This window comes from Panthera pardus, unplaced genomic scaffold, assembly GCF_024362965.1.
Source record: "Panthera pardus isolate Hobbes unplaced genomic scaffold, ASM2436296v1 HiC_scaffold_17, whole genome shotgun sequence".
Lineage (NCBI taxonomy): Eukaryota > Metazoa > Chordata > Mammalia > Carnivora > Felidae > Panthera > Panthera pardus.
The window spans coordinates 8,763,823-8,786,723 of record NW_026526732.1 but is presented as its reverse complement, the minus strand read 5'-3'; the positions used below and the strand labels follow the sequence as shown (position 1 = coordinate 8,786,723).

The following is a 22,901-nucleotide window of genomic DNA, read 5'->3' as shown; positions in this document are numbered from 1 at the left end:
GTAACGGCCTTTGTTGTAACGGTGGCCCACGTAACTAGCATGCTGCGTTTGAGAGTAGAGTCACAGAGGCTGCAGGGAGGGGTAAGTAGGTCACCGTGGAATGGTGAGTAGAGGCATCTCTAGTCCCACGGGGTTTGCTCAGGACGCCGTGTCTCAACTGGGGCTGTCAGATTTAGCAAAGAAACGTATGGCATGGGACATACTTAATATGAATAATGATTTGCCTGGCAACCCTATCACAACCCAAGTCAAAAATGTAGCTAAAACATGGAACATGACGAGTGTGGGCTAGCGTTTCCCCAAGTGGCTATTACTGGATAGTCGTAGATCCGCACGTGCTGTATTTTTGTAATGAAAAGGTTCTGTGATTAGCTATGTGATTTAAACTAGGTTAATGATCTCTTATGGTTGGATTGTTCAGATCACTGAATAGCCTCATTGTGAGTTTCCAAGAAGAGTAGTGTCCTGAGCGCATTTGCCAGCTGAACACTTTCTTGATCAGCGCTCCCTTTGGAAAATGCTGATCCTTGAGTAGCTGGGCTCTGGTGGCTGCAGGGTAGGTCTGCTGTCCGCTGGGTAGGGCTGTGTCATTTCCCCTGCTGCGGGACACCCAGTCAGGACTGTCCTCTGCCCCTGGAGTGTCTGCCTGCTGAGAGGGGCCCATTCCCCCTGAAGCAAGGACTCTTCGGTCTGGTCTCAGGGGAGCTGCAAAGTCATCATCTTTTCCGCTCAGTCCCTGCTCAGGCTGCTTCGCCAGAGGTCATCCTGCATTTGTGTCAGGCTCGGAGGAAGCAAACTCATCCTCTTTCCCTTAGGTTGAGATGAATTGCAATGTAGGCTGTAAAACATGTCTTTTTAAGCTGATGCAGAGTGAAGGCGCTTCCTTTCAGGAATCATTTTGCATGCCCGGTCTTTTGCACAGCCTTGTTGACCATGATAAGCCCAATCAACTTGAACTTGAACGCTGTATTCAAAATGGGAATTCTGTTTGAAGTCGGTCTTCCCGCAGAAACGCTCCAAATACACAGCAACATTGGACACATCGAAAAATTCACACCAAAGAACAAGGAAACATGCTGAGGAAGAGGGCTGTTGGGAAGATTTGCACACTATCATTTTACCCAGTGACCACGAATTGGAATTTACCTTTGGATTTCTGGTATGAAAATATTACGTACTTCCCTTGAGCTTTTACTTCTGCATACATTGGTGCATTCATTTTTGTATTTTTTATTTAAAAACATTTTTTTAGTGTTTATTTAATTTTGAGAGACAGAGAGAGACAGAGTGTGAGTAGGGGAGGGGCAGGGAGAGAGGGAGACACAGAATCTGAAGCCGGTTCCAGGCTCTGAGCCATCGGCACAGAGCCTGATGCGGGGCTCGAACTTACAAACTGTGAGATCATGACCTGTGCCGAAGTCAAAGGCTTAACCAACTGAGCCACCCAGGCGCGTCAGACATGTTTATTTTTCTTTTAATTGAGGTATAATTGGAACAGATATTTACTTAATAATTGTTTGCAACCAGAAGAGTGACTATTTTGGATTTGAATTACTACCATTTTAATGAATATTTGCATTTTCTTTTGTCTACTTTTACAGAGGGCTTGTAGCATATTCATTTCATTTACTTTGGATTTTTAGACTTTTATTTGGCTTGAAAGTCAGTTTTTCATGGTATTTTTGTTCCTCCTCCTCCTCCTCCTCTTCCTCCTCCTCTTCCTCTTCCTCCTCCTCCTCCTCCCCCTCCTCCCCTTCCTTCCCCTCATCTCCCCTCCTTCCCCTCCTTCCCCTTCTCCTTCTTTTGCAAATAATGATGTATGTGTATATTTTTTACTTCATTTATGTCATCCTTCTGTGTCCCTAGCCCAGGCCGAATTAGTATCCAAGTGTTAATTATAATTGGCCTTTAGGCAGCATTTTCAAAATAAGTACAAATCAATACAAGGTCTTTGAAAAAACTAAATTTAGGGAAAGCAACATGTAATCTTTATATAATGTTAAAATGTACTATAATTATTATTTAAAAATTTTTCCTGTATGGTTGACCTTACTTTTTTATTTAGACTGCTCCACTGACAGCTTTATTTTCTTCCTCGTATTAATTCTAATCATAGTTATTTTCATTTAAAAATTTTTAAATTATAGCTTTCTTGAGATATAACTTACATACCATAAAGTTTACCCTTCTAAACTGTATAGTTTAGTGGTTTTTAGTATACAGGGTTGTGCAACCATCACCACTATCAAATTCTAGAACATTTCCATCACCCCAAAAGAAATTCCATACCCATTAGCCACCACTCCTCGCTTCCCCCTCCTTCTAACCCCTGGGAAACCACGAATCCACTTTCTGTCTCTATGGGTTTGTCTATTCTGGACATTTCATAGAAATGGAATCCAATATGTGGCCTTTGTGTCTAGCTTCTTTCACTTAGCATGATTTGTATTCAAGTTTCATCCATGTTGCAGAATATGTCTGTACTTTATTTCTTTGACTGCTGATCAGTATTCCGTTGTGTGGATAAACCACATTTTATCCATTTACTGGTCAATGGACATCTGGGTTGTTTTCACCTTTTGGCTATTATGAATAATGCTGCCATGAACATCATGTACAATTTTTTTTTTTAACACCTGTGTTCAGTTCTCTGGGGTATAGGTAAGAGAGTTGCTGTGTCCAATGGGAACTCTGTGTTTATGTTTTTGAGGAACTGCTAAACTGTTTTCCATAGTGGCTGCATCATTTTACATTCCCAGCAGCAGGGTACGAGGCTTCTGATTTCTCCACACCTTCACCAACACTTGTTATTGTCTGTCCTTTTCATTCTCACCATCCTAATGGGTGCAAAGTGGTACCTCCTGTTGGTTTTGATTTACAGTCCCTAATAACTAATGATACCGACATGGTGGGTTTTTTATACTTTCCAATGATAGGTTCTGAAAGTGAAGGCCAGCATGATTAAGTTTTGGGTCTAGATCAGCCCTGATTTAGAATTGAGGACATTCATTTGATAGATGTTTTGTCTTTATCATTTTGGCAGGTGACATCATTTTGAGAAAACCCTTGCAGTAAACTAAAAAGCGATAGAGTAGCTCTTGTTTTGTTATTCTGGTTTCATTCATAATTTTATCAAATAAAATAAAATTAGCAGATGATCACTAATCACCTGCATGTGGATCAGGTGTCTTGGGAGATAACAGAAAAGTAGGTGACATGCCTCTGCCTCTGAAAAGCTCACAATATAATGGAAATGACAGCAGGTAGAAACAACTCACTCTCTTGTCAGAAAACCAAGTTGTGGGGCGCCTGGGTGGCTCAGTTGGTTAAGCAGCCGACTTTAGCTCAGGTCATGATCTCATAGTTTGTGAGTTCGAGCCCCGCGTCGGGCTCTGGGCTGACAGCTCAGCTTCGGATCCTGTGTCTCCCTCTTTCTGCCCCTCCCCCACTCACATGGTCTCTCTCTTTCTCCCTTTCTCTCTCTCTCTCTCTCTCTCAAAAATAAATAAACATAAAAGAAATAAAGAAAGAAAACCAAATTGTTCATTTATAAAATAAACCAGGACAAGCTAAAGATTGTTTGGCAGTCACCCAGAGAGCTCTCCAGGCCTGAAGCCTTGGTGTCTCCTCTGACTTATTTTGCCCTTTGATCTCCACTGCCAGGTCTCACTGCCCACTCATTATTCCTCCATCACACTTCCTTTTCCTTTAAAGTTTTTATTTTAATCACCTGGTGCTCAACACAGCAAGTGCACTCCTTAATCCCCATAGCCGATTTCCTCCTTCCCCTGCGCCCACCTCCCCTCTGGTTGCCATCAGTTTGTTCTCTATAGACAAGAGTCTGTCTCTTGGTTTGTCTCTCTCTTTCTCTGTCTCTCTCCCCCCACCCCGCTTTGCTTGTTTGTTTTGTTTCTTAAATTGCTCACATGAGTGAAATCATGTGGTATTTGTCATTCTCTGAATGACTTATTTCACTTAGCATTATACTCTCTGGTTCCATCCATGTCATCGCAAATGGCAAGATTTCATTCTTTTTTATGGCTGAATAATATTCCATTGTATATCTATACCACATCTTCTTTATCCATTCATCAGTCAGTGGATAACCAGGCTGCTTCCATATCTTGCCTGTTGTAAATAATGCTGCTATAACATAAGGGGTGCATGTATCCCTTTGAATTAGTGTTTTTGTGTTCTCGGGGTAAATACCCAGTAGTGTACTTGCAGGATCATAGGCTAGTTCTCTTTTTAACTTTTTGAGGAGCTCCATACTGTTTCCACAGTGGCTGTGCTAATTTGCATTTCCACCAACAGTGCACGAGGGTTTCTTTTTCTCCACATCCTCACCACACCTGTTGTCTCTTGTGTTTTTGATTTTAGTCGTTCTGACAGCTGTGAGATGATACCTCATTGTGGATTCAATTTGCATTTCCCTGATGATAAGTGATGATGAGCATCTTTTCATGTGTCTGTTGGCCATCTGGATGTCTTCTTTGGAAAAATGTCTGTTCATGTCCTCTGCCCATTTTTAATTGGACTATTTGTTTTTATGTGTGTCAAATTGTATAAATTCTTTATATATTTTGGATACTAACCCTATAAAGGGTTATGTCATTTGCAGATATCTTCTCCTACTCAGTAGGTTATCTTGTAGTTTTGTTGATTGTTTCCTTTGCTGTGAAGAAGCTTTTTATTTTGATGTAGTCCCAATAATTTATTTTTGCTCTTGTTTCCCTTGACTCAGGAGACCTCTCTAGAAAAAGTTGTTATGGCCGATGTCAGAAAAATTACTGCCTGTGCTCTTTTCTAGGATATTTATGCTTTCATGTCTCACATTTAGGTCCTTAACCCCTAATGAATTTACTTTTATGTACAGTGTAAGAAAATGATCCAGTTTCATTCTTTTTCATATTGCTGTTCAGTTTTTCCAACCCATTTGTTGAAGAGACTGCCTTTTTCCCATTGGATATTCTTTCCTAGTTTGTCAAAGATTAACTGACCATATAATGGTGGGTTTCTTTCTGAATTTTCTATTCTGCTCTATTAATCTATGTGTCTATTTTTGTGCCAGTACCATACTGTCTTGATTACAACAGCTGTGAAGTCCAGAATTGTGATGCCTCTAGCTTTGTTTTTCTTTTTCAAGAGTGCTTTGGTTATTCAGGATATTTTGTGGTTCCATATAAATTTTAGGTTTGTCTAGTTCTGTGAAAAATTCTGTTGTTATTTTGGTAGGGATTGTATTAAATCTGTAGATTGCTTTGGATAGTGTAGACATTTTAACAATACTTGTTCTTCCAACCCATGAGCATGGATGGAATGTCTTTCCATTTTTTGGGTCATCTTCAATTTCTTTCATCAGTGTTTTATACTTTTCAGAGTACAGGTCTTTCACCTCTTTGGTTAGGCTTATTCCTAGGTATCTTATATTTTTGTTGCAATTGTAAATGGGATTGATTCCTTAATTTCTCTTTCTGCTGCTTCATTATTGGTGTATAGAAATACAGCAGATTTCTATATGTTGATTTTGTACCCTTTGACTTCACTGAGTTCACTTATCAGTTCTAGCAATTTTGGGGCAGATCCTTTTGGGTTTTCTATATAGAGTATCATGTCATCTGCAAATAGTGAAAGTTTTACTTCTTCCTTACCAGTTTGGATGCCTTTTATTTCTTTTTCTTGTCTGTTTGCTGTGGCTAGGACTTCCAGTACTATGTTGAATAAAGGAGAGCGGCGCCTGGGTGGCTCAGTCAGTTAAGTGTCCATCTCTTGATCTCACCTCAGGTCATGATCTCGCAGATCATGCTTGGTGATCAGTGCACCATGCTTGGTGATCAGTGCAGAGCCTGCTTGGGACTCTCTCTCCCTGTCTCCCTGCCCCTCTCCAACTTGACACACACACTCTCTCTCTCTCAAAGTAAATAAATATTTGAAATGAAATGAAATGAAATAAAGTGGTGAGAGTGGACATCCTTGTCTTGTTCCTGATTTTAGGGGGAAAGCTGTCATTTTTCCCCCATCAAAGGTGATATTAACTGTGGGTTTTTCATATATGGCCTTTATCATGTTGAAGTATGTTCCCTCTAAACTGACTTTGTTGAGGGTTTTTATCATGAATGGATGTACTTTGTCAATGCTTTTTCTGCATCTATTGAAGTGATCATATGGTTTTTATCCTTTCTCTTCTTGATGTGATGTATCATGCTGATGAATATGCAAATGTTGAACCACCCTTGCATTCCAGAAATAAATCTCATTTAATCATGGTGACTGATTTTTTAAAATGTATTATTGGATTTGGTTTGCTAATATTTTGATGAGGATTTTTGCATCTATGTTCATCAGAGATATTGGCCTGTAGTTCTCTTTTGTATGTGTGTGTGTGTGTGTGTGTGCGGTGTCTTTATCTCTTTTTGGTATAAGGGTAATGCTGGCCTTATAGCATGAATTTGGAGTTTTCTTTCATCTTCTATTTTTTTGGAACAGTTTGAGAAGAATAGGTATTAAGTCTTCTGTAAATGTTTGGTAGAATTCTCTTGTGAAGCAATCTGGTCCCAGACTTTTGTTTGTTGGGAGTTTTTTGATTACTGATTCAATGTCCTTGCTGGTAATTGGTCTGTTCAAATTTTCTCTTTCTTCCTGATTCAGTTTTGGGAAGTTATGTTTCAGGAATTTATCCATTTGTTCTAGGTTGTCCAATTTGTCGGCATATAATTTTTCATAATATTCTCTTATAATCCTTTTTTATATTTCTGTATTTCTGTGGCATCAATTGTTATTTCATTTTTTATTTTGTTTCAGTCCTCTCTCTTTTTTCTTTTCTTTTTTTTTTTTTTTTTATTAGTCTGACTAAAAGTTTATCAATTGTGTTGATCTTTTCAAAGAGCCAGTCTCTGGTTTCATTGATCTGTTCTGCTGTTTTTTTACTTTCTACTTCATTATTTCTGTGTAACCTTTATTATTTCCTTCCTTCTATTAGTCTTGGGTTTTGTTTGTTCTTCTTTTTCTAGCTCCTTTAGGTGTAAGGTTAGGTTGTTTATTTGAGATTTTTTTTTCCTGCTTTTTGATATAGGCCTGTATTGCTATAAACTTCACTCTTAGAACAGATTTTGCTGCATTCCAAAGGTTTTGAACCATTGTGGGGTGTGTGTGTGTTTTCATTTCTTTCCGTGTACTTTTAAAATTTCTTCTTTTATTTCCTGGTTGACTCCTTCATTGTTTAGTAACATGTTATTTAACCTCCATGTATTTGTGGTTTGTGGTCTTCCTAGATTTTTTTTTTCTTTGTGGTTGACTTCTAGGTTCACAGTGTTGTGGTCAGAAAAAAATGCATAGTATGACTTCAATCTTCTTGAATTTGTTGAGACTTGTGACCTAATATGTCATCTATTCTGGAGATGACTTGAAAATAATATGTATTCTGCTATTTTAGGATGAGGTGTTCTGAATATACCTGTTAAATCCATCTGGTCCAGTGTATCATTCCAAGCCATTTGTTTCCTTGTTGATTTTCTGTTTAGATGATCTGTCCAATGATGTCAGTGAGGTGTTAAAGGCCTCTACTATTATTTTATTTTTACCAGTTCTGGTATGAACTGCTTTATGTATTTGGGTTCTTCCAAGTTGGTTGCATAACTGTTTATAATTATTTTATCTTCTTGTTGGATTCTTGCTTTTATTATTATGTAGTCTCCTTCTTTTTCTCTTGTCACAGTCTTTGTTTTAAAGTCCATTTTGTCTGGGGTGCCTGGGAGGCTCAGTTGGTTAAGCATATGACTCCTGATTTTGGCTCAGATCGTGATCTCATGGTTTGCGAGATCGAGCTCCACATCGGACTCTATGCTGACAGCACAAAGCCTGCTTGGAATTGTCTCTCTCCCTTTCTCTCCCTGCATCTTTCTCTTTCTCTAAAAATAAATAAAGAAGCTTTAAAAAAAGTTTATATTGTCTGATACAAGTTTTATTTCTCTGACTTTCTTTTGATATCCATTTGCATGATAAATATTTCTCCATCTCCTCACTTTCAATGTGCAGGTATCTTTAGGTCTAAAAATGAATCTCTTGTAGGCAGAATACAGGTAGGTATTGTTCTTTATCCATTCTGTCACCCTATGTCATTTGATTGCAGCATTCAGTCCCTTTCCATTCAAAGTAATTATTGATAGATATGTACTTATTGCCATTTTATTACTTGTTTTGTCATTGTTTTTGAAGATTTTCTCTGATCCTTTCTTTTCTTTCTCTCTTTCATGGTTTGCTGGCTCTCTTTAGTGATATATTTGGATTTCTTTCTCTTTATTCTTTGCATATTTATTAGTGGCTTTTGACTTGTGGTTACCATTAGGTTTGTATAGAACATCTTCTGGATAGAGCAGTTTATATTTAGTTGATAGTCATTTAAGTTCGAATCCATTCTTTACTCCTCTCCTCCCTACATTTTAGGTGTATGGTGTCATATTTTACATCTTTTTATTTTGTAAGTTCCTTGACTGATGTTTTTATAGAAATATTCATTTTTACTGCATTTGCATTTCCTACCTTCATACTGTCATTTTTGGTCTTTCCTTTCCACTCAAAGAGTCCCCTTTAATATTTCATGAAGGGCTGATTTAGTGGTCATGAGCTCCTTTAGTTTTTGTTTTTCTGGGAAAATTATTTTTCATTTTATTTATTTTAGAGAATGCAAGCAGGGGAGAGGGACAGAGAGATAGAGAGAGAGAGAGAATCTCAAGCAGACTCTATACTTGAGCTCTGACGTGGGGCTTGATCCCAGACTCTGGGATTATGACGTGAGCCAAAATCAAGAGTTGGACATTCAACCGACTGAGACGCCCAGGCACCCCAGTCTGGGAAACTCTTTATCTCTCCTCTATTCCAAATGATAACCTTGCTGGATAGAGCATTCTTGGCTGCAGGCTTTCCCTACTCAGCACTTTGAATATATCATGCTACCTGTTTCTGGCTTGGAAAGTTTCTGCTGAAAAGTCTTCTGATAACCTTATGGGGTTTCCTTTGTATGTAACTGTCTTCTTTTCTATTGCCCATTTTAACATTTTTTTTGTTATCACCATGTTTTGCCAGTTTAAGTGCAATATGTCTAGGTGTGGATCTGCTTTGTGGATTTTGTTGGGGGTGGTGGTTTCTCTGTGTCTCCTGGATCTGAATTACTGTTTCCTTCCCCAGATTAGGGAAGTTTTCAACTATTATTTCTTCAAATAAATTCTCTGTCCCCTTTTTTCTCTTTTTTCTTCTGGGACTCCTATAATACAAATGTTATTACATTTGATGGAGTCACTGAGTTATCTAAATCTTTTCTCATTTTGCATAATTCTTTTTTTCATCTTTTGTTCATCTTGATTGTTTTCCATTACTCTGTTTTCTAGGTTATTAATTCATTTCTCTGCTTCTTCCAGTCTGCTGTTCGTTCCATGAAGCATGTCTGTCATTTCATTTAACAAGCTCTTTATTTCTGTGATCCTTATCTCTGTATTAATGGTCTCACTCATGTCTTCCACTCTTTCTCAAGTCCAATGAGTATCCTTTTGATCACTGCTTTAAATATTCTATCAGGCATGTTACTTATATCTGTTTTGCTTAAATCTCCAACTGTAGCCTTGTTCTATTCTTTCATTTGGGACTAATTACTCTGCCTTCTCATTTTGTCTTAGTCTCTCTGCCTATTTCTCTGTGTTAGGAAAGTCAGCTACATTTCCTGTTCTTAAGGGTAATGGCTTTATGAAGAAGAGTTCCTGTAGTGCCTTTAGTGCAGTTTTCCCTATTCCCCAGGGTCTGGTGCTTCTGGGAGTATCTCCAATGTGGGCTGCATGTTCTCTGTTGTTGCTTCCTGGCCACTTTATCCATCAGGCCAGTCATCTGCAGTGGCTCTCTCCACCTGTTGTGGGCAGTGTTTGGTCCCTGGCCTGAATGTGGTGAGTTTTGACTAGGAGTGCTCTGGTCTGCTTGTGAAATGAGACCTGTCACCACTGCTGTAGAATTAAGTCCCTGCAAAACTCCTGGGTCAGGAGATGTGATGTTGGCAGGGGTTTGGGTTGGTCTTCTGGTGGAGGGGGCCACCATGCTAGGACTGAGGCAGTTGTGACTGGGAAGGGCAGTTCTTCCAGAGTGTGGGTGGCAGGGCTTGGCATAAGCAAGTTAAGTAGCCAGTGTCTACACTGTGCTGCTTCCTACAGGTGGGCCTGTGCTTATGCTGAGGGTTGGGGAAGGGAAATGGCACCTGCCAGTTCCTTTGTTCCTGGAGGGGTCTCTCTGTGAATGCTATCTTTCTGGGATGTGCTCTGAGATGAGTGAATAACCTCCTCATTGTGTGCTTCAGGTGCTTTTCAGATCACTGTTTTCATGCTGTATGTCCATGGACTGTTTGTCTAGCCTTCTCTACAGGAACAGTCTCAATGTCCTCCGAGGTATCTCAGAGTCAAGCTTACTGACCTCTAAAACTCCAGGCTTTAAGGGGCACCTGGGTGGCTCAGTCAGTTAAGCATCTACCTTTGGCTCAGGTCATGATATCATGGTTCATGAGTTCGAGCTCCACATCAGACTCTCTACTGTCAGTGCAGAGCCCACTTCAGATCCTCTGTACACCCCTCTCTCTGCCCCTTCCCCATCCTCTCTCTCAAAAATAAATAAATAAACTTAAAAAAAAATATCTCCAGGCTTTAAGCCATGCTGGTTTCCAGAAGTCATGAAATTTTGCTGCTCTCTTTCTTTGCAAGGCAATTGCCATGAGGATTCATTTTTCCCATGCACTCCCCTGTGTGCTAGTCTGTCTCTTATCCTTCTCCACAACCACGGTTCCCTCTCTACCATAGTAGCCATTATCTGTTTCTCTCCCAAGCTGCATCTCTGCACTTTCTACCTTCTTCACTGTGGCCTCTTCTCTCTCTTTAGCTGTGGAGTTGGTTCTGCCAGTCTTCAGGTCGATTTCTGGGGTTTTTAGAATGATTTGATAGTTATCTAGTTGTAGTCATGAGATAAGCCTGGGGCCCTCCTTCTCTGCCATCATCTGCCTCTTCCCTTCATCACATTTCTTATATTTGCTTCATTCTGTCCATCTATAGGCTGGCCCTGTTGGCCCATATTCAAATTGTTATTCTTTATTGGGCTTCCTTCCACCAGCCTCTACTTGTCTGGGGATACCAAGCATAGTCCCTGCTTCATTCATCATTGGAATGAAACTTGTCAGGGCCAATGCTGGAGAGAGGCATAGGAGCAAGCATCTTGGGTGGGGATTAGCTTCTAAAGATGGCTTGTAATTTGAAAGATGGTCACAATCACTCTGGAAAATTCTATGCATTATATGTGAAATGCAATGAAGTTTGTCATTTTTTGGTGGAACACCTTGTAGTAGCCTTGATATTTGTTCTGTAAATGTTGTAAAGACACTGAGAGCAGAGAGATGCTTTCAGTAAGAGACTCTGATGTCAGCTGAGGGACAGTCCCAGGGCTCCCCTTCACAAATGAACTGCAGAACCACCTGTATCCTGTCTCCCTGCCTCTTATTTGGCTCTCAAGTTTCTGTTTTTCTCATGTATCTTCTCTTTTGTTGTATTTAGTGTCGTCCATAATGAACATTCATAAGCACTGGGGCTTCATGTGCACACATCCAGTATTTAGCAAACGATATTTTGATCATGGCATTTTGCAGCCTGGTAGCCTGAAATGCTCACTCTTGTAGTGCTTATGATCACCTGCGTTAGTGATCACTGAATGAATACCTTCCCTTCAAGACCCCCACTTCATACCCTCCACCCAGTGACCATTTGTTATTACATTCTGCTGGAAAAATCCAAAAATTTTGTTTTTAGCCCTCTAATTTTCAAATCATTTTTTCCTGGGGCCCCTGGGTGGCTCAGTCGGTTAAGCCCAATTCGGCTCAGGTCATGATCTCACCCCGCGTCGGGCTCTGTGCTGACAGCTCAGAGCCTGGAGCCTGTTTCAGATTCTATGTCTCCCTCTCTCTCTGCCCCTCGCCCACTCTGGCTCTGTTTCTCTCTCTCAAAAATAAACATTAAAAAAAATTTTTTTAAATCATCTTTTCCAATCCCAAAGTCTTGACTGCCCTAGTTAAATCATGCACCCTTTTCCTTTAAAATACTGCTTAAAAATAGTAGGAATAACCTGGTGTCATTCAATCATTCCAATAACTGAAGCAGTGTTTAAGTACTTCCTTATTTGTTATGGATGCCATATGTGTGTGTATGTATATTCGTGGAAGCACAAATGCATGTTATATGTTCATTTGCAGTGTTTTGTTGCTTTTACTCTTCTCTCTCTCTCCATACTTGGATGCGCACACACCCCCACACAGACACACACACACACACACACACACACTTTTTTTTTTTGCTTGAGCTGACCCTCCCATTAGAGAATAAACTCCTTGCAGTGCAGGCAATGTCTTCTGCCTCATCTCACATTCTTCATGGTGTCTAATTATTCATGTTTGGTCGGTCTGTCTAAACAATATCTTAAGCTATAGGCATTCTCTGTTTTACTAACTGAGAAGTAAAAGCCAGTGATCTTTGTTTTTCAGGTTCCATTTCTACAGTGGATCAGATGATATCATGCGTGTGTGGAAATGTTGAGCCAGCTGAACATCTTCAGTCACTTGTAACATGATCTTGGGGCATGTTTCAGAAAAACATCAGTCATTACGGAAAGCTGTTCCACCCTCCCACACCTCACTCTCAGGACAGAAAACATAGGGAGAATAGTTGGAAATTCACTTGAGCTGGACCAACTGTGCAATTTACAAATATTGTTGGTTTTCAAATAGCTTTTACCTTTTCTCGAAATTTCTACTCAGAATTTTTTAATAGTTTTGTTAAATATCTTTGGAGCTGAGGCCCTAATTCTTTGGTGACATCTTGCACCCATGTTTTCTTCATGACCATTTGGATGAACTACTCAAGAGAATGAACCATACCACCGTGCTGGCGGCTGGCAGTTGTAGCTCTTTTATGTGAAGAGGTGGAAGCTTTTGATATTGATGCCGAGTTGACTTACAAAGCATCTAGTTTTATGTAGTTCCAAATGCTTCCAAATGGCAATCAGGTGGGACAAATCCTAATGGTCAGGTTTTTTTTGTTTTTTGTTTTTTTTTTTTAAATACACTGACATCTGGAAGTTTCCATTACTTGGAACCAAGATGGTGCTATTTTAGGAAAATTATGCCTGGCTTTATTTGATCTTAAGGGGAAAAAAAAAGAGCACTAAATCACTCAGTAGGATGTTTACTCTTGCCAGAAGACTGAATTGACACTCATTCAAGAAGTGATCCCAGTTTGCAGGTAAAAGGCATCATTTCTGTGGCCTGCGGCACATAATGCAATATTTTAGCGCCTCGAGAATTCCACTTAACAGTGAAAATCCAGCAAGGAAATGCTGTACTTTCCCCTTTTCTTCTTTACTCTGGGATGCAAAAATTATACAGTTTATTCATTTTTGATCTGGCTAAAGATTAAAATGGAAGAAACACATCTGAACCAATAATGAGGAGAAACAAGACTATGCTCTTAAAAGTTAAATTGACACAGAAAAGAAAGTGGTACCAAAAGAAACAATGGCAAGATGGGCCCAAACTGGGTGATGTGAACTTGAAAACTGTCTGATTTGAACCAACCCAGAAGTAATTCTTCTTGGATCCAAGAATATTGACATTGGAATGACCTAAGGAAAAATTAGGTCTTAATAGTTGTTCTTGAAATGACAGTCCTGACCCCTGAAGGGTGGATGGTAATTTACAATTTCTGTCCTGCTGACATTCATTGGCCCCATCAGAACACACCAAGGGTCACCACCTCAATGGTGAAGCAGGTACCGGGGAATCTCACAGGCCCTGGACTGTGGGCTCCCCACCAGAGACTGGGGGGAGGTTAGAAGGGAAGCAGTGAAACACAGGGAACTCACATTGGTGTGGTTTGCCAAGGTAGAATGGAGGAGAGGCAGGAAATCACCCTGCTTCCAAAACATGTGAGCGTGGCAAGATCAGGGGTTGGAGAGAATGAAGGCGTGATGAACAAGGGAGTTCGCCGATGGGGCGATTTTTGTTGCCGTCCTGAGCACCAATCTCCCACTCTTCTGCTTTCTGAGAATGCCTGTTCTCAGGCCTGTGACCTGCTGGGCCAGGGCCCTACCTGCAGCCTCCTGAGAGCTGCCTGGGCAGGCTGGAGAGTGGGCACTGTGTGCGGAAGCAAGGTCAGAAAGCGCTTTGTGTTGGGAGAGCCAGCGTGTTGGAGCAGGCGGCTTTCCTCTGACCCCTAGGGGGCGTTCTGAGCACCCCTGTCCGAGTGTGAAGGAGAGGATTTCTGGGTGTCAGCATTCTAACGCTCTCCCGTCTGAGAAAGCTGAGCGGCCCTGGCCTGGTGACTGACCCCCTGGGCCCTGGACGTGATTCCAAGCTGCAGAGAGGAAACCTTTCTCCTCTTTCTTCACTAGATGATTTCTCAGGATTGGAGACTGACACAGCGATACCCACAGAAGAGGCGTATGTTATCTATGACGAAGGTACTAACTGGTTTTAGATAGATTGGATTTGGATAATTTCTCTCCTTTTAATTACTGAGTGGATGATCTCAATTTTGAGTTTCCTTCAGACTCTGAGCTGCATGGCAGTGCTCGGGAAGGTGGTTTTACCCCAGCTTCCAAGTGAGCCCCCCATTCGTATTTGATCCAAAGAAGAACAGTGTGCTTCATATGTGAATACAGCCTCCAGACAAGCTCCTGTGCCCCCCATTGTCTCCCACCCCCCAGGAATTCTGGAGCTGCTTGTCTGGGCCTCTCCTTCAGCCACAATTTGTGAACCCACTTGGTTTAACCCACAACTCTGCTTCCTCTCTTAGCTCCTCTCATTTCCCCCTTTTCTCTTCTTTTCTAATTATGTAAAAGATGCAGTGCTATAGAGGTGTTGATTTTTTATCACAGAACCTTTTCAAGTAAGGGTAATCTTATAAGAAGAAGAATGCAAAATACCTTGGATAGAGTCTGGAACAGTCGTTCCGTAAAAGTAACCAGGGCTCTTATTCCTTTATGATCCTGTGACGGTTCTGTGTATTTTATAAGTTGCCACAGCAGGGCAAAAACTTCTTGTGGGCATCTTGTTCCCATCCTAGTGCTGGCCTTTGACACTCAGGATGTTCTCACTTTTGTACTCCTTTGCCTGCTGTTATCTGTAGCTCCAGTGGCCTTAAACCACCAATGAGACAATAATGTCACCTTTGATGCAGTCATAATAAAGTTTGATATAGTGGTTTCATCCCACGGTTTAAAAAACAAAAAGAAAGAAAAAAAACAAATGTCAGAGAAAAAAGAAAAGTTTCTTAGCACCTTTGAAAACACTAAACTCCTTTCTTATTTGAGCAGTGGAAAGGAAGCAGCGTTTTCTTTTTTAAATTAAAGGATCAGGGGTGCCTGCGTGGCTCATTTGGTTAAGTGTCCAACTCTTTCTTTGGCTCAGGTCAGGGTCTCCCAGTTCATGAGTTTGAGTCCCTCACTGGGCTCTGTGTTGACAGTGAGGAGCCTGCTTGGGATTCTCTCTTTCTCTTTGCCCCTCCCCCACTTGCATGGTCTTTCTCTCAAATAAACAACAACAACAAAAAATGAATATTAAAGGATTAATCCCACCTCCTCCCCAGAAAAAAAAAAAAAAAGTCCATTCACAGAAGGACTAAATTTCTAAACTTCTAAAAAGTCAAGTTTATTGTCTAATGTGAATCTTCTATGACTCTAAAAGAGAAAATTACTTAGGCAGAGAATGGCCAGGGACCAGTTACAGGAGCATGCTAAACCAGATGAATTCTAAGGTTCTGTCCAGCTCTGATCCTAAAATCTCATTTTTCTGCTCATATATATTTCCTTTTCCTCTTCCTTTCTTTCATCTGCAACTGCTTTTCCAAGGGGACTGAAATGGGAGGAATAACTGTTTCATTGGGAACAAATTATGTTCAGGCATAGCATTTATTTTTGGGTGTGTGCATGATGTTTTAGTCTCAAGTTGAATGTTAAGAAGGTGTCCCTTGGCCACTCGTGGTGCCCCTTTTCTGGAAGTTCCCAACTGCAAAGCCTTCATATCATTTCAGATTATGAAGTTGAGACCTCGAGCCCACCGACCACCAGCAGGCCTCCCACCACCAGGCCTCCCACCACGGCTGCGGCCCCTGAGGTCATCCCGACAGAAGGCTCCATTAGCTCCTTTCCTGGGGAAGAGTTTGATCTGGCTGGAAAGAAACGATTTGTTGGTAAATAGAACCTCCTTAATCAGAGAAACATGGGGTTTTAACTTTTTTTTTTTTTTTTTTACTTTGAGGAAGAGCATAACTAATTTCTTGGCCTGGTCAAGGCAGCCCATTTGGAGCAGAAACTTTCCCAGAGGGAAGTTTCCATTTGGGGGTGATTCAGTGAGTCAGTCCTGCTTGGATACACGTTAACTTGGTTTCTGCAGAAGTCAGGAGAGGGAAGTGTGCAGGAGAAAGTTCAGTATCCAATAGAGTAGAGCTTAGAGAGGCTGCCTCGTGTAGACCAAGAGGAAGGAACACTTTTAAACATCTTCAGGACCAGAGAACATGACTAGTTTTGTTCTAGCAACGTTTCCAAGCCGGGGCTTCCACTAGGGCTCGCCTATATGTTGCTTGTTAAGTTCTTCGTAAAAGACGAGCATCTTACTGAATTGAGCTACTGGTTGTTCTTACAATACCACAGAGCCAGAGCTCCTTCTCTTCCATTGTATCCTGTGATTTTCATTAGCCTCAGGGACTTGGGCTCTAGAGGCTTACTTTATTCTTCTTTCTCAGCTATTAAACAATTTCAAGAGGAAATACTATTTCACTAAACTGTGCCTCAGTCCCTGTGGGAGTCTTCTTTTCCCATGCCCTTAATGAACTTCACTAACGAGACAGTTAGATTAATACGTTACTAAGTGGAAAAAAATATTACCAAGTGGAGACAGGCAACAGCTTAAACTAATATCCCACTTTTCTGTTTCCAAAACAAATGTGCTGCCATAAGCAGAGAACGGCTCTCACCAGCCAAGATGTAGTACTGAGTGTCTAAACTTCATGTGCTTGAAGAGCAAGAATATTAATTTGAGGTAGCATTCCTGAGGCAAGTGCTAATGCTGGATCATGGCGTCAAGCAGCCTGGCTGAGTTCACCAAGTGTTCCGATCTTCCTCTCTGTGCTTCTACAACAGAAACGAAAATGCTTTCAGCACTGTTGTTTGCTGTTCCAAAGAACTTTTCTGAAGACTGAGAGGCTTGCTATTGTCTGGCTATTTTCATATGTCTGTAACTCTACAAAGCATAGTAGATTACTCCCCCAAATTTCCTGGTTAGACCCATCGACAAGCTCTCAAGGCCTAATTTTATCCAAATTATCGGAAAATAGAGGACCTAAAAATTGCTTTTAGTCCCAATGGCCACTAAGAAGGAGAGCCTGTACCAAAAGATGCAGTGGAACATTTAGAAAGTACTAGAAATTGTCACCTGAAAGCACTTGAGAGTCTTGCATGTATAAAGCCCTAGCTCCAGCTCCAATTCCTTGACATTTCTGTCTTCTTGCAGAGCATGTATGATAAAGAGGTGTGGCTAGAGGTAGAGTCTCCTGTCTGGCCCTTGTTTTGTGGGCCCTCTTGGCATTAGTGGGCTCAGATGAAACATGAGATATCAGTCTATGCCCTGCTTTATTCCCGGGCCCTTGTAGCCACTGAGATACGTGTGTAGAAAAACCTGGAACCTGTCCATAAATGAGAGTTACTGTTACTGTACTTAGCAGTAATGTTGTAAAGACTGTTCAGGCCTGACCGTGTATAGATATTCCAGTGGTCATGGGTATCCCTGAAGCTCTACAGAAGGCCACACAAGGACTGAAGGCTAGAAACTGTACATCTTGATCAGTGTATTTTTTTTTTTTCTGGTTCCAAGTCAGTCTAGGGAATGAATTGTGCTGAGAGAGTTCTAGAGCTCCAGTTAAGTGTCAGCTGGGCCTAATTCTGACCTTTCCAAATGTCTGGGCATATACATGGCAGAATGCTGCAGACGTATATACTATGTTGAATTACAGTTTGGGGATCTTTCAAAATTACTTTGAAGACATAATCATTGATGTTCATGGAGTAACAGGATCTTTTGAAACCACTAGATTGGAAGATAAAAATGCATGGATCCATTAAAGAGAGCTAAGCATGTGTTTCTGAGTTTAGCAGGTCTGGAGCCTCTGTCTCACCGAGAAAGACTGAATAGTGATGGCTCCATGGAGCAGACATTACGTTTCTGCCTCTAGGGGAAGCTTTCAACAATGCAGTTGGGTATCTCTTTTCTTTTCCAGCTCCTTATGTGACATACCTAAGTAAAGACCCATCAGCCCCATGCTCTCTGACTGATGCTCTGGATCACTTTCAAGTGGATAGCCTGGATGAACTTATTCCAAATGACATGAGGAAGAGTGATCTGCCCCCTCAACATGCCCCCCGCAACATCACTGTGGTCGCTATGGAAGGCTGCCACTCATTTGTCATTGTGGACTGGGATAAAGCCACCCCAGGAGATGTGATAACAGGTGTGTCCAAGGAAGATGCTCAGTGTTCCCATTGATCTGTAGGTGGAAAATACAGACTATAAGGGATGAATAAGTGATGGATAAGTGGATGGATGGATGGAGGAACATATGGATGATGGATGGGTGGATTGGATGGATGAATGCAAATGCCTCCTTTTAAAAGGATGAAATAGGGGCGCCTGGGTGGCTCAGTCGGTTAAATGGCCGGCTTCGGCTCAGGTCATGATTTCGCGGTCCATGAGTTCGAGCCCCGCGTCGGGCTCTGTGCTGATAGCTCAGAGCCTGGAGCCTGGAGCCTGCTTCTGTTTTTGTGTCTCCCTCTCTCTCTGCCCCTCCCCCATTCGCACTCTGTCTCTCTCTGCCTTTCAAAAATGAATAAATGTTAAAAAAAAAATTTAAAAAAAAGAAGGATGAAATATAGGCAAGAAGGAAAACTTTGTTGAGTAGTATGAAAAGCACTGGGTGGAAGTCTAGAGTCCTGAATCTTAGTCCCAGAATGGATTACAAGACCTTGAAATAGCTACTTAATCTCTTTGGACTTTAGTTTCTACATATGCAAAATATGGTTATATCTCTAAATTCTATCACCCTGCAAATGGCCAAGGAGTCCACATAGCCATTTGTAAGATCAGATCTTGCAGCACAAGTGATGAAAAACCTCCTAATGTGCACTGCCCCATGTGAGAGTCAACCTTGGGATCAAGACTCTGTCTCTGGACTTAATTCAGGCACGATGCCTGTAGAATTGTAGAGGGCATGTTTCTGGATCACATACTCTTGTTAATATGAATCCCAAGCTGTCCAAAGCTCCCTGGAGAATTCGGTGTCATCACATCATCATATACCCTCCACCTAACCTGAAACCAAACCTCAGTGCCCTAATCACAGGTACTCATGCCCCTAGCATAAATAATGTAGGTGAGGTATTTATAGGGGCTTGGGCATTTCCAATATAAGGCTGTGCCAATTGCTGCTATATTCATAACCATGGAACATTTTGGTGCATGACAGCCCTGCAATGTGCAGGAAAAGCAACAGACCTCAAAAGGCTCAAGGAAAAAATAGCTGGAGCTCTTTATCAGTAAGTGAATCAAGCACCAGCCATCGTTATGTACAACGTCACTGTGAGCACACATGGCTTGCTGTCACTGTCATCAGAGGAGGAGGAACTCCTGTGGAGAGAGCAGCAGCCTTTCACAAGTTCTCCCACTATATTTGTTGAAGAAAGCAAAGAATGCATTCCTCCAGGGAACAGTGTGGAAAGGGCTTTAGAGCCCAGCACACCTGCTTTTGGTTCTGGTGTGCCCCTTGGTGAGCTGTGTGACTCTAATCCACTCTATTTATGTCACCAAAATAGCTCTTGTGAAAATAATCAGTCACAGGTAGCTTGCCTCTTAGATACAGTCAATGCTGTTGCCCTTCTCCACCTCCTTGACTTGTGACCTGATTTTCTTAACCTCTGAGTCTCTCTCACAGGCTTGTCTGCTTTGCCCCAACAGTAAATATTGGAACTTCTTGAGATTGGCCCCAAGTCCCCTTTCTTTTTTCCTCTAAGTTCTCTCCCTCCAGAATCTCACCCAGGAATGTGGTTTTAATTCATCTTGGAGATGAATCATTCATTGATAGCTCAAGGCTAGGCCTGCCTGTCCTCAAGCTTCAAACAGTAAAATCAAATAGGCACTCGATGTCATAACCAGGATGTTTCCAAAGCATCTCTGACTCAGCATATCCAAAATCAAACTCATGATCCTTTTGATACCCAGCTTGCTCATCTGTGTCTCCTATGTCAGAGAATGACCCCACTCCCCACCCCATTTCTGCAAACATGAGCTTTGGGATTGTCTTCAAATCTTCTACAATTTCTCCACCATATTCAGTTCATCACTCATTCCTATCAGTTTTACCTTCCAGGCTTCTCTTGAACCCATCCATTTCTCTCCATTAACTACCACATGAACCTGAGTAATCTGAGCATTACCACCTCTCACCTGGATATGACAGTCGCTGGCTGGCTAGACCACCTGATCCACACCCCATACCTGATTCATTTTACTCTGCACCAGAGAGAGGCATCAAAGACAGTCTGGTTGTGTCTCCCTTTTGAATGAAAAGCAAAAACCTGTGTGACCTAAGGACACTGAGTATTTTCTCTCTTCTGTGCTTCTTCAGCTTCATCTTATGCTGTCCCCACCCCCATCACTCTGAGACTCCGTCTCCTGCTGGTTTCTCTGTCTTCAACATCTTTCCTGGTCTTCCTTCTATCTGAGCCCCTCCCCCCACCTCCTACCCTGCACCTTGACTGCATCCCATCCTTCAGTGTTCAGCCCCATTTTCATGACCCCAGGGAGACTCTGCCTGCACACCCCTCCAAGTGCATGGACTGCCCCTTTGTGACTCTCATCACAACCATGTAATTCTGCCTGTGTGTCTGGCTTGCTCCTCCTTCGGGTTGAAATAAAACGAGTCACTGTTTTATCTCCAGCACGTAATATAGTATATGACAAATAGTAAGCACACAGTAAATATCTATTAAATGAATTAATGAATGTGAACTTGGACAAAATATTTAACCTCCCTCTAAGACTCTCTTTCTCTGGGGATAGCAATGCCTACATACCAGAATCAAGAGAATTAATCAAAAGAAAACTTGATTGAATGTGTTTAGAATAGTGTTTGGAACATAGGTGGTACCTGACAAATATTTTCTTCCTTTGTGTATGACATAAGAGACTCATGTAGAGGATGCACTGAGCTGTGGCATGAACTTCACTTGGCCTTCTGAGGCAGCCTTGAAGCCTTGGCAGGTGTCATGGGCCCATTGGGATCCATTCATAGCACATAAGGCAGAGAGAACCACCTCTCAGCTGTCACTAAACATCGAGGTCAAGGGCAGGCACAGATATTCAACAACTAGAAATCAAAGGAGATCCTTCACCAAATGGGTGAGGAGACCACTGTGAGTCTCGGGTCTTTCAGTCCCCCACACATACACGTGAACACACACGTGTGTACACACACATGCAGAATTCACCATCAACAGTTTCTTTGTTTCACATGAAGGACAACTGCATATATCTCTGCCAGGAAATTCTCAAATACTCATGTGGAGGTCACTGATTTTTCTTCTGCTGCCTTTTTCTCTGTGCAGTCAAGGTTAATCAAGGTGATTAGTCCTGACAAAATGAAGAAGGCCAGGAAATGTGGGAGATAAAGAGAAGGAAGGGAACCAGCAGTTGTGAAGAAGTATGTTTAATTTTGTTATCCATATCTGAATTCACCAGAAGGTACCAACATTATACCCCATCCAGATGCAACATGCAGCTCTCTCTCATTCTTGAACTTTTCCCACAGAAGGGGAATGCCGCTGTGCTGTTGCCTCTTCCTTGTCCTCTTCCAGGGGCATACCTCATGGGTGATGTGGTTCATTGATGCTCAGTGGTTTCTTCCTTATCTCCACTTGCAGGTTACTTGGTTTACAGTGCATCCTATGAAGACTTCATTAGGAACAAGTGGTCTACTCAAGCTTCGTCGGTAACTCATTTGCCCATTGAGAACTTGAAGCCAAATACAAGGTATGATGTGTTCATCATTAAAAAGAAACAGAGAGAGGGGTGCCTGAGTGGCTCAGTCAGTTAAGTGTCTGATTCTTGATTTTGGCTCAGGTCATGATCTCATGGTCATGAGATGGAGCCCCTCATTGAGCTCTGCACTGAGCATGGAGCCTACTTAAGATTCTCTCTTTCTCTCCCCCTCTTCCCTTCCTTAGCTTGCATAGGCTCTCTCTCTCTCAAAAAAAATTTTTTTAAAGAGAGAGAGAGACCTGTGTGTGTGGTCACAGATATCCTCAGGTTGAAAATGAAAAGATCGATGAATAGGTTTTATGATTTCTGTTGCACTCTCTATTTACTTCTCATAGAGTTTCCAGGGATGCTCACTGTATGTCATGTATTTTCTTAGAAGAAATTACTCTATTGTGATTGTTAGTCTATCATGTTTCTATTTTATTACCAGTTTTCCAGAGACTAGACACTACTTACCCTTGGGGAAAGAAAGGTGGCTCTGTGTGTTGAAGGGGAATGGATCCATATGCAGTCAATCATGCGGTGGCTTTAGGCAGCACAGCCTTCATATGTGACATCAATGGGGCAGCAATTACTAAACATATTAGTTAACTGGTACTCAGACTCTGTGATGTAGAAGATCAGACCATTTAGAAAGATGCATTTTACACATTAATAAAGGTTACAAGTGCATCTTCTGAAACTGGACAGTGACTGGTTGGCCCGAGGGCCATCTGGGAACCAGAGTTTCTGGCTCTCAGTATGAGAGCTACAA

General features: G+C 41.6%; 1 protein-coding gene and 1 long non-coding RNA gene across 2 annotated transcripts in view; both read left to right on the top strand.

Moving 5' to 3' along the window:
• The window catches only part of FNDC1 (fibronectin type III domain containing 1), a 105,627-nt gene that overhangs the window by 68,581 nt on the left and 14,145 nt on the right, over positions 1-22,901 (top strand). Inside the window, exons 15-18 of the mRNA XM_019412698.2 lie at positions 14,455-14,523; positions 16,095-16,253; positions 18,336-18,566; positions 22,030-22,138. Coding sequence (XP_019268243.2) covers positions 14,455-14,523; positions 16,095-16,253; positions 18,336-18,566; positions 22,030-22,138 — 568 coding nt within the window. The remainder of the gene's footprint in view (positions 1-14,454; positions 14,524-16,094; positions 16,254-18,335; positions 18,567-22,029; positions 22,139-22,901) is intronic.
• On the top strand, positions 7-13,106 carry LOC128777617 (uncharacterized). The gene is made up of 2 exons (XR_008422827.1): positions 7-1,159; positions 12,551-13,106. It is a non-coding gene; the product is annotated as an uncharacterized LOC128777617 (long non-coding RNA).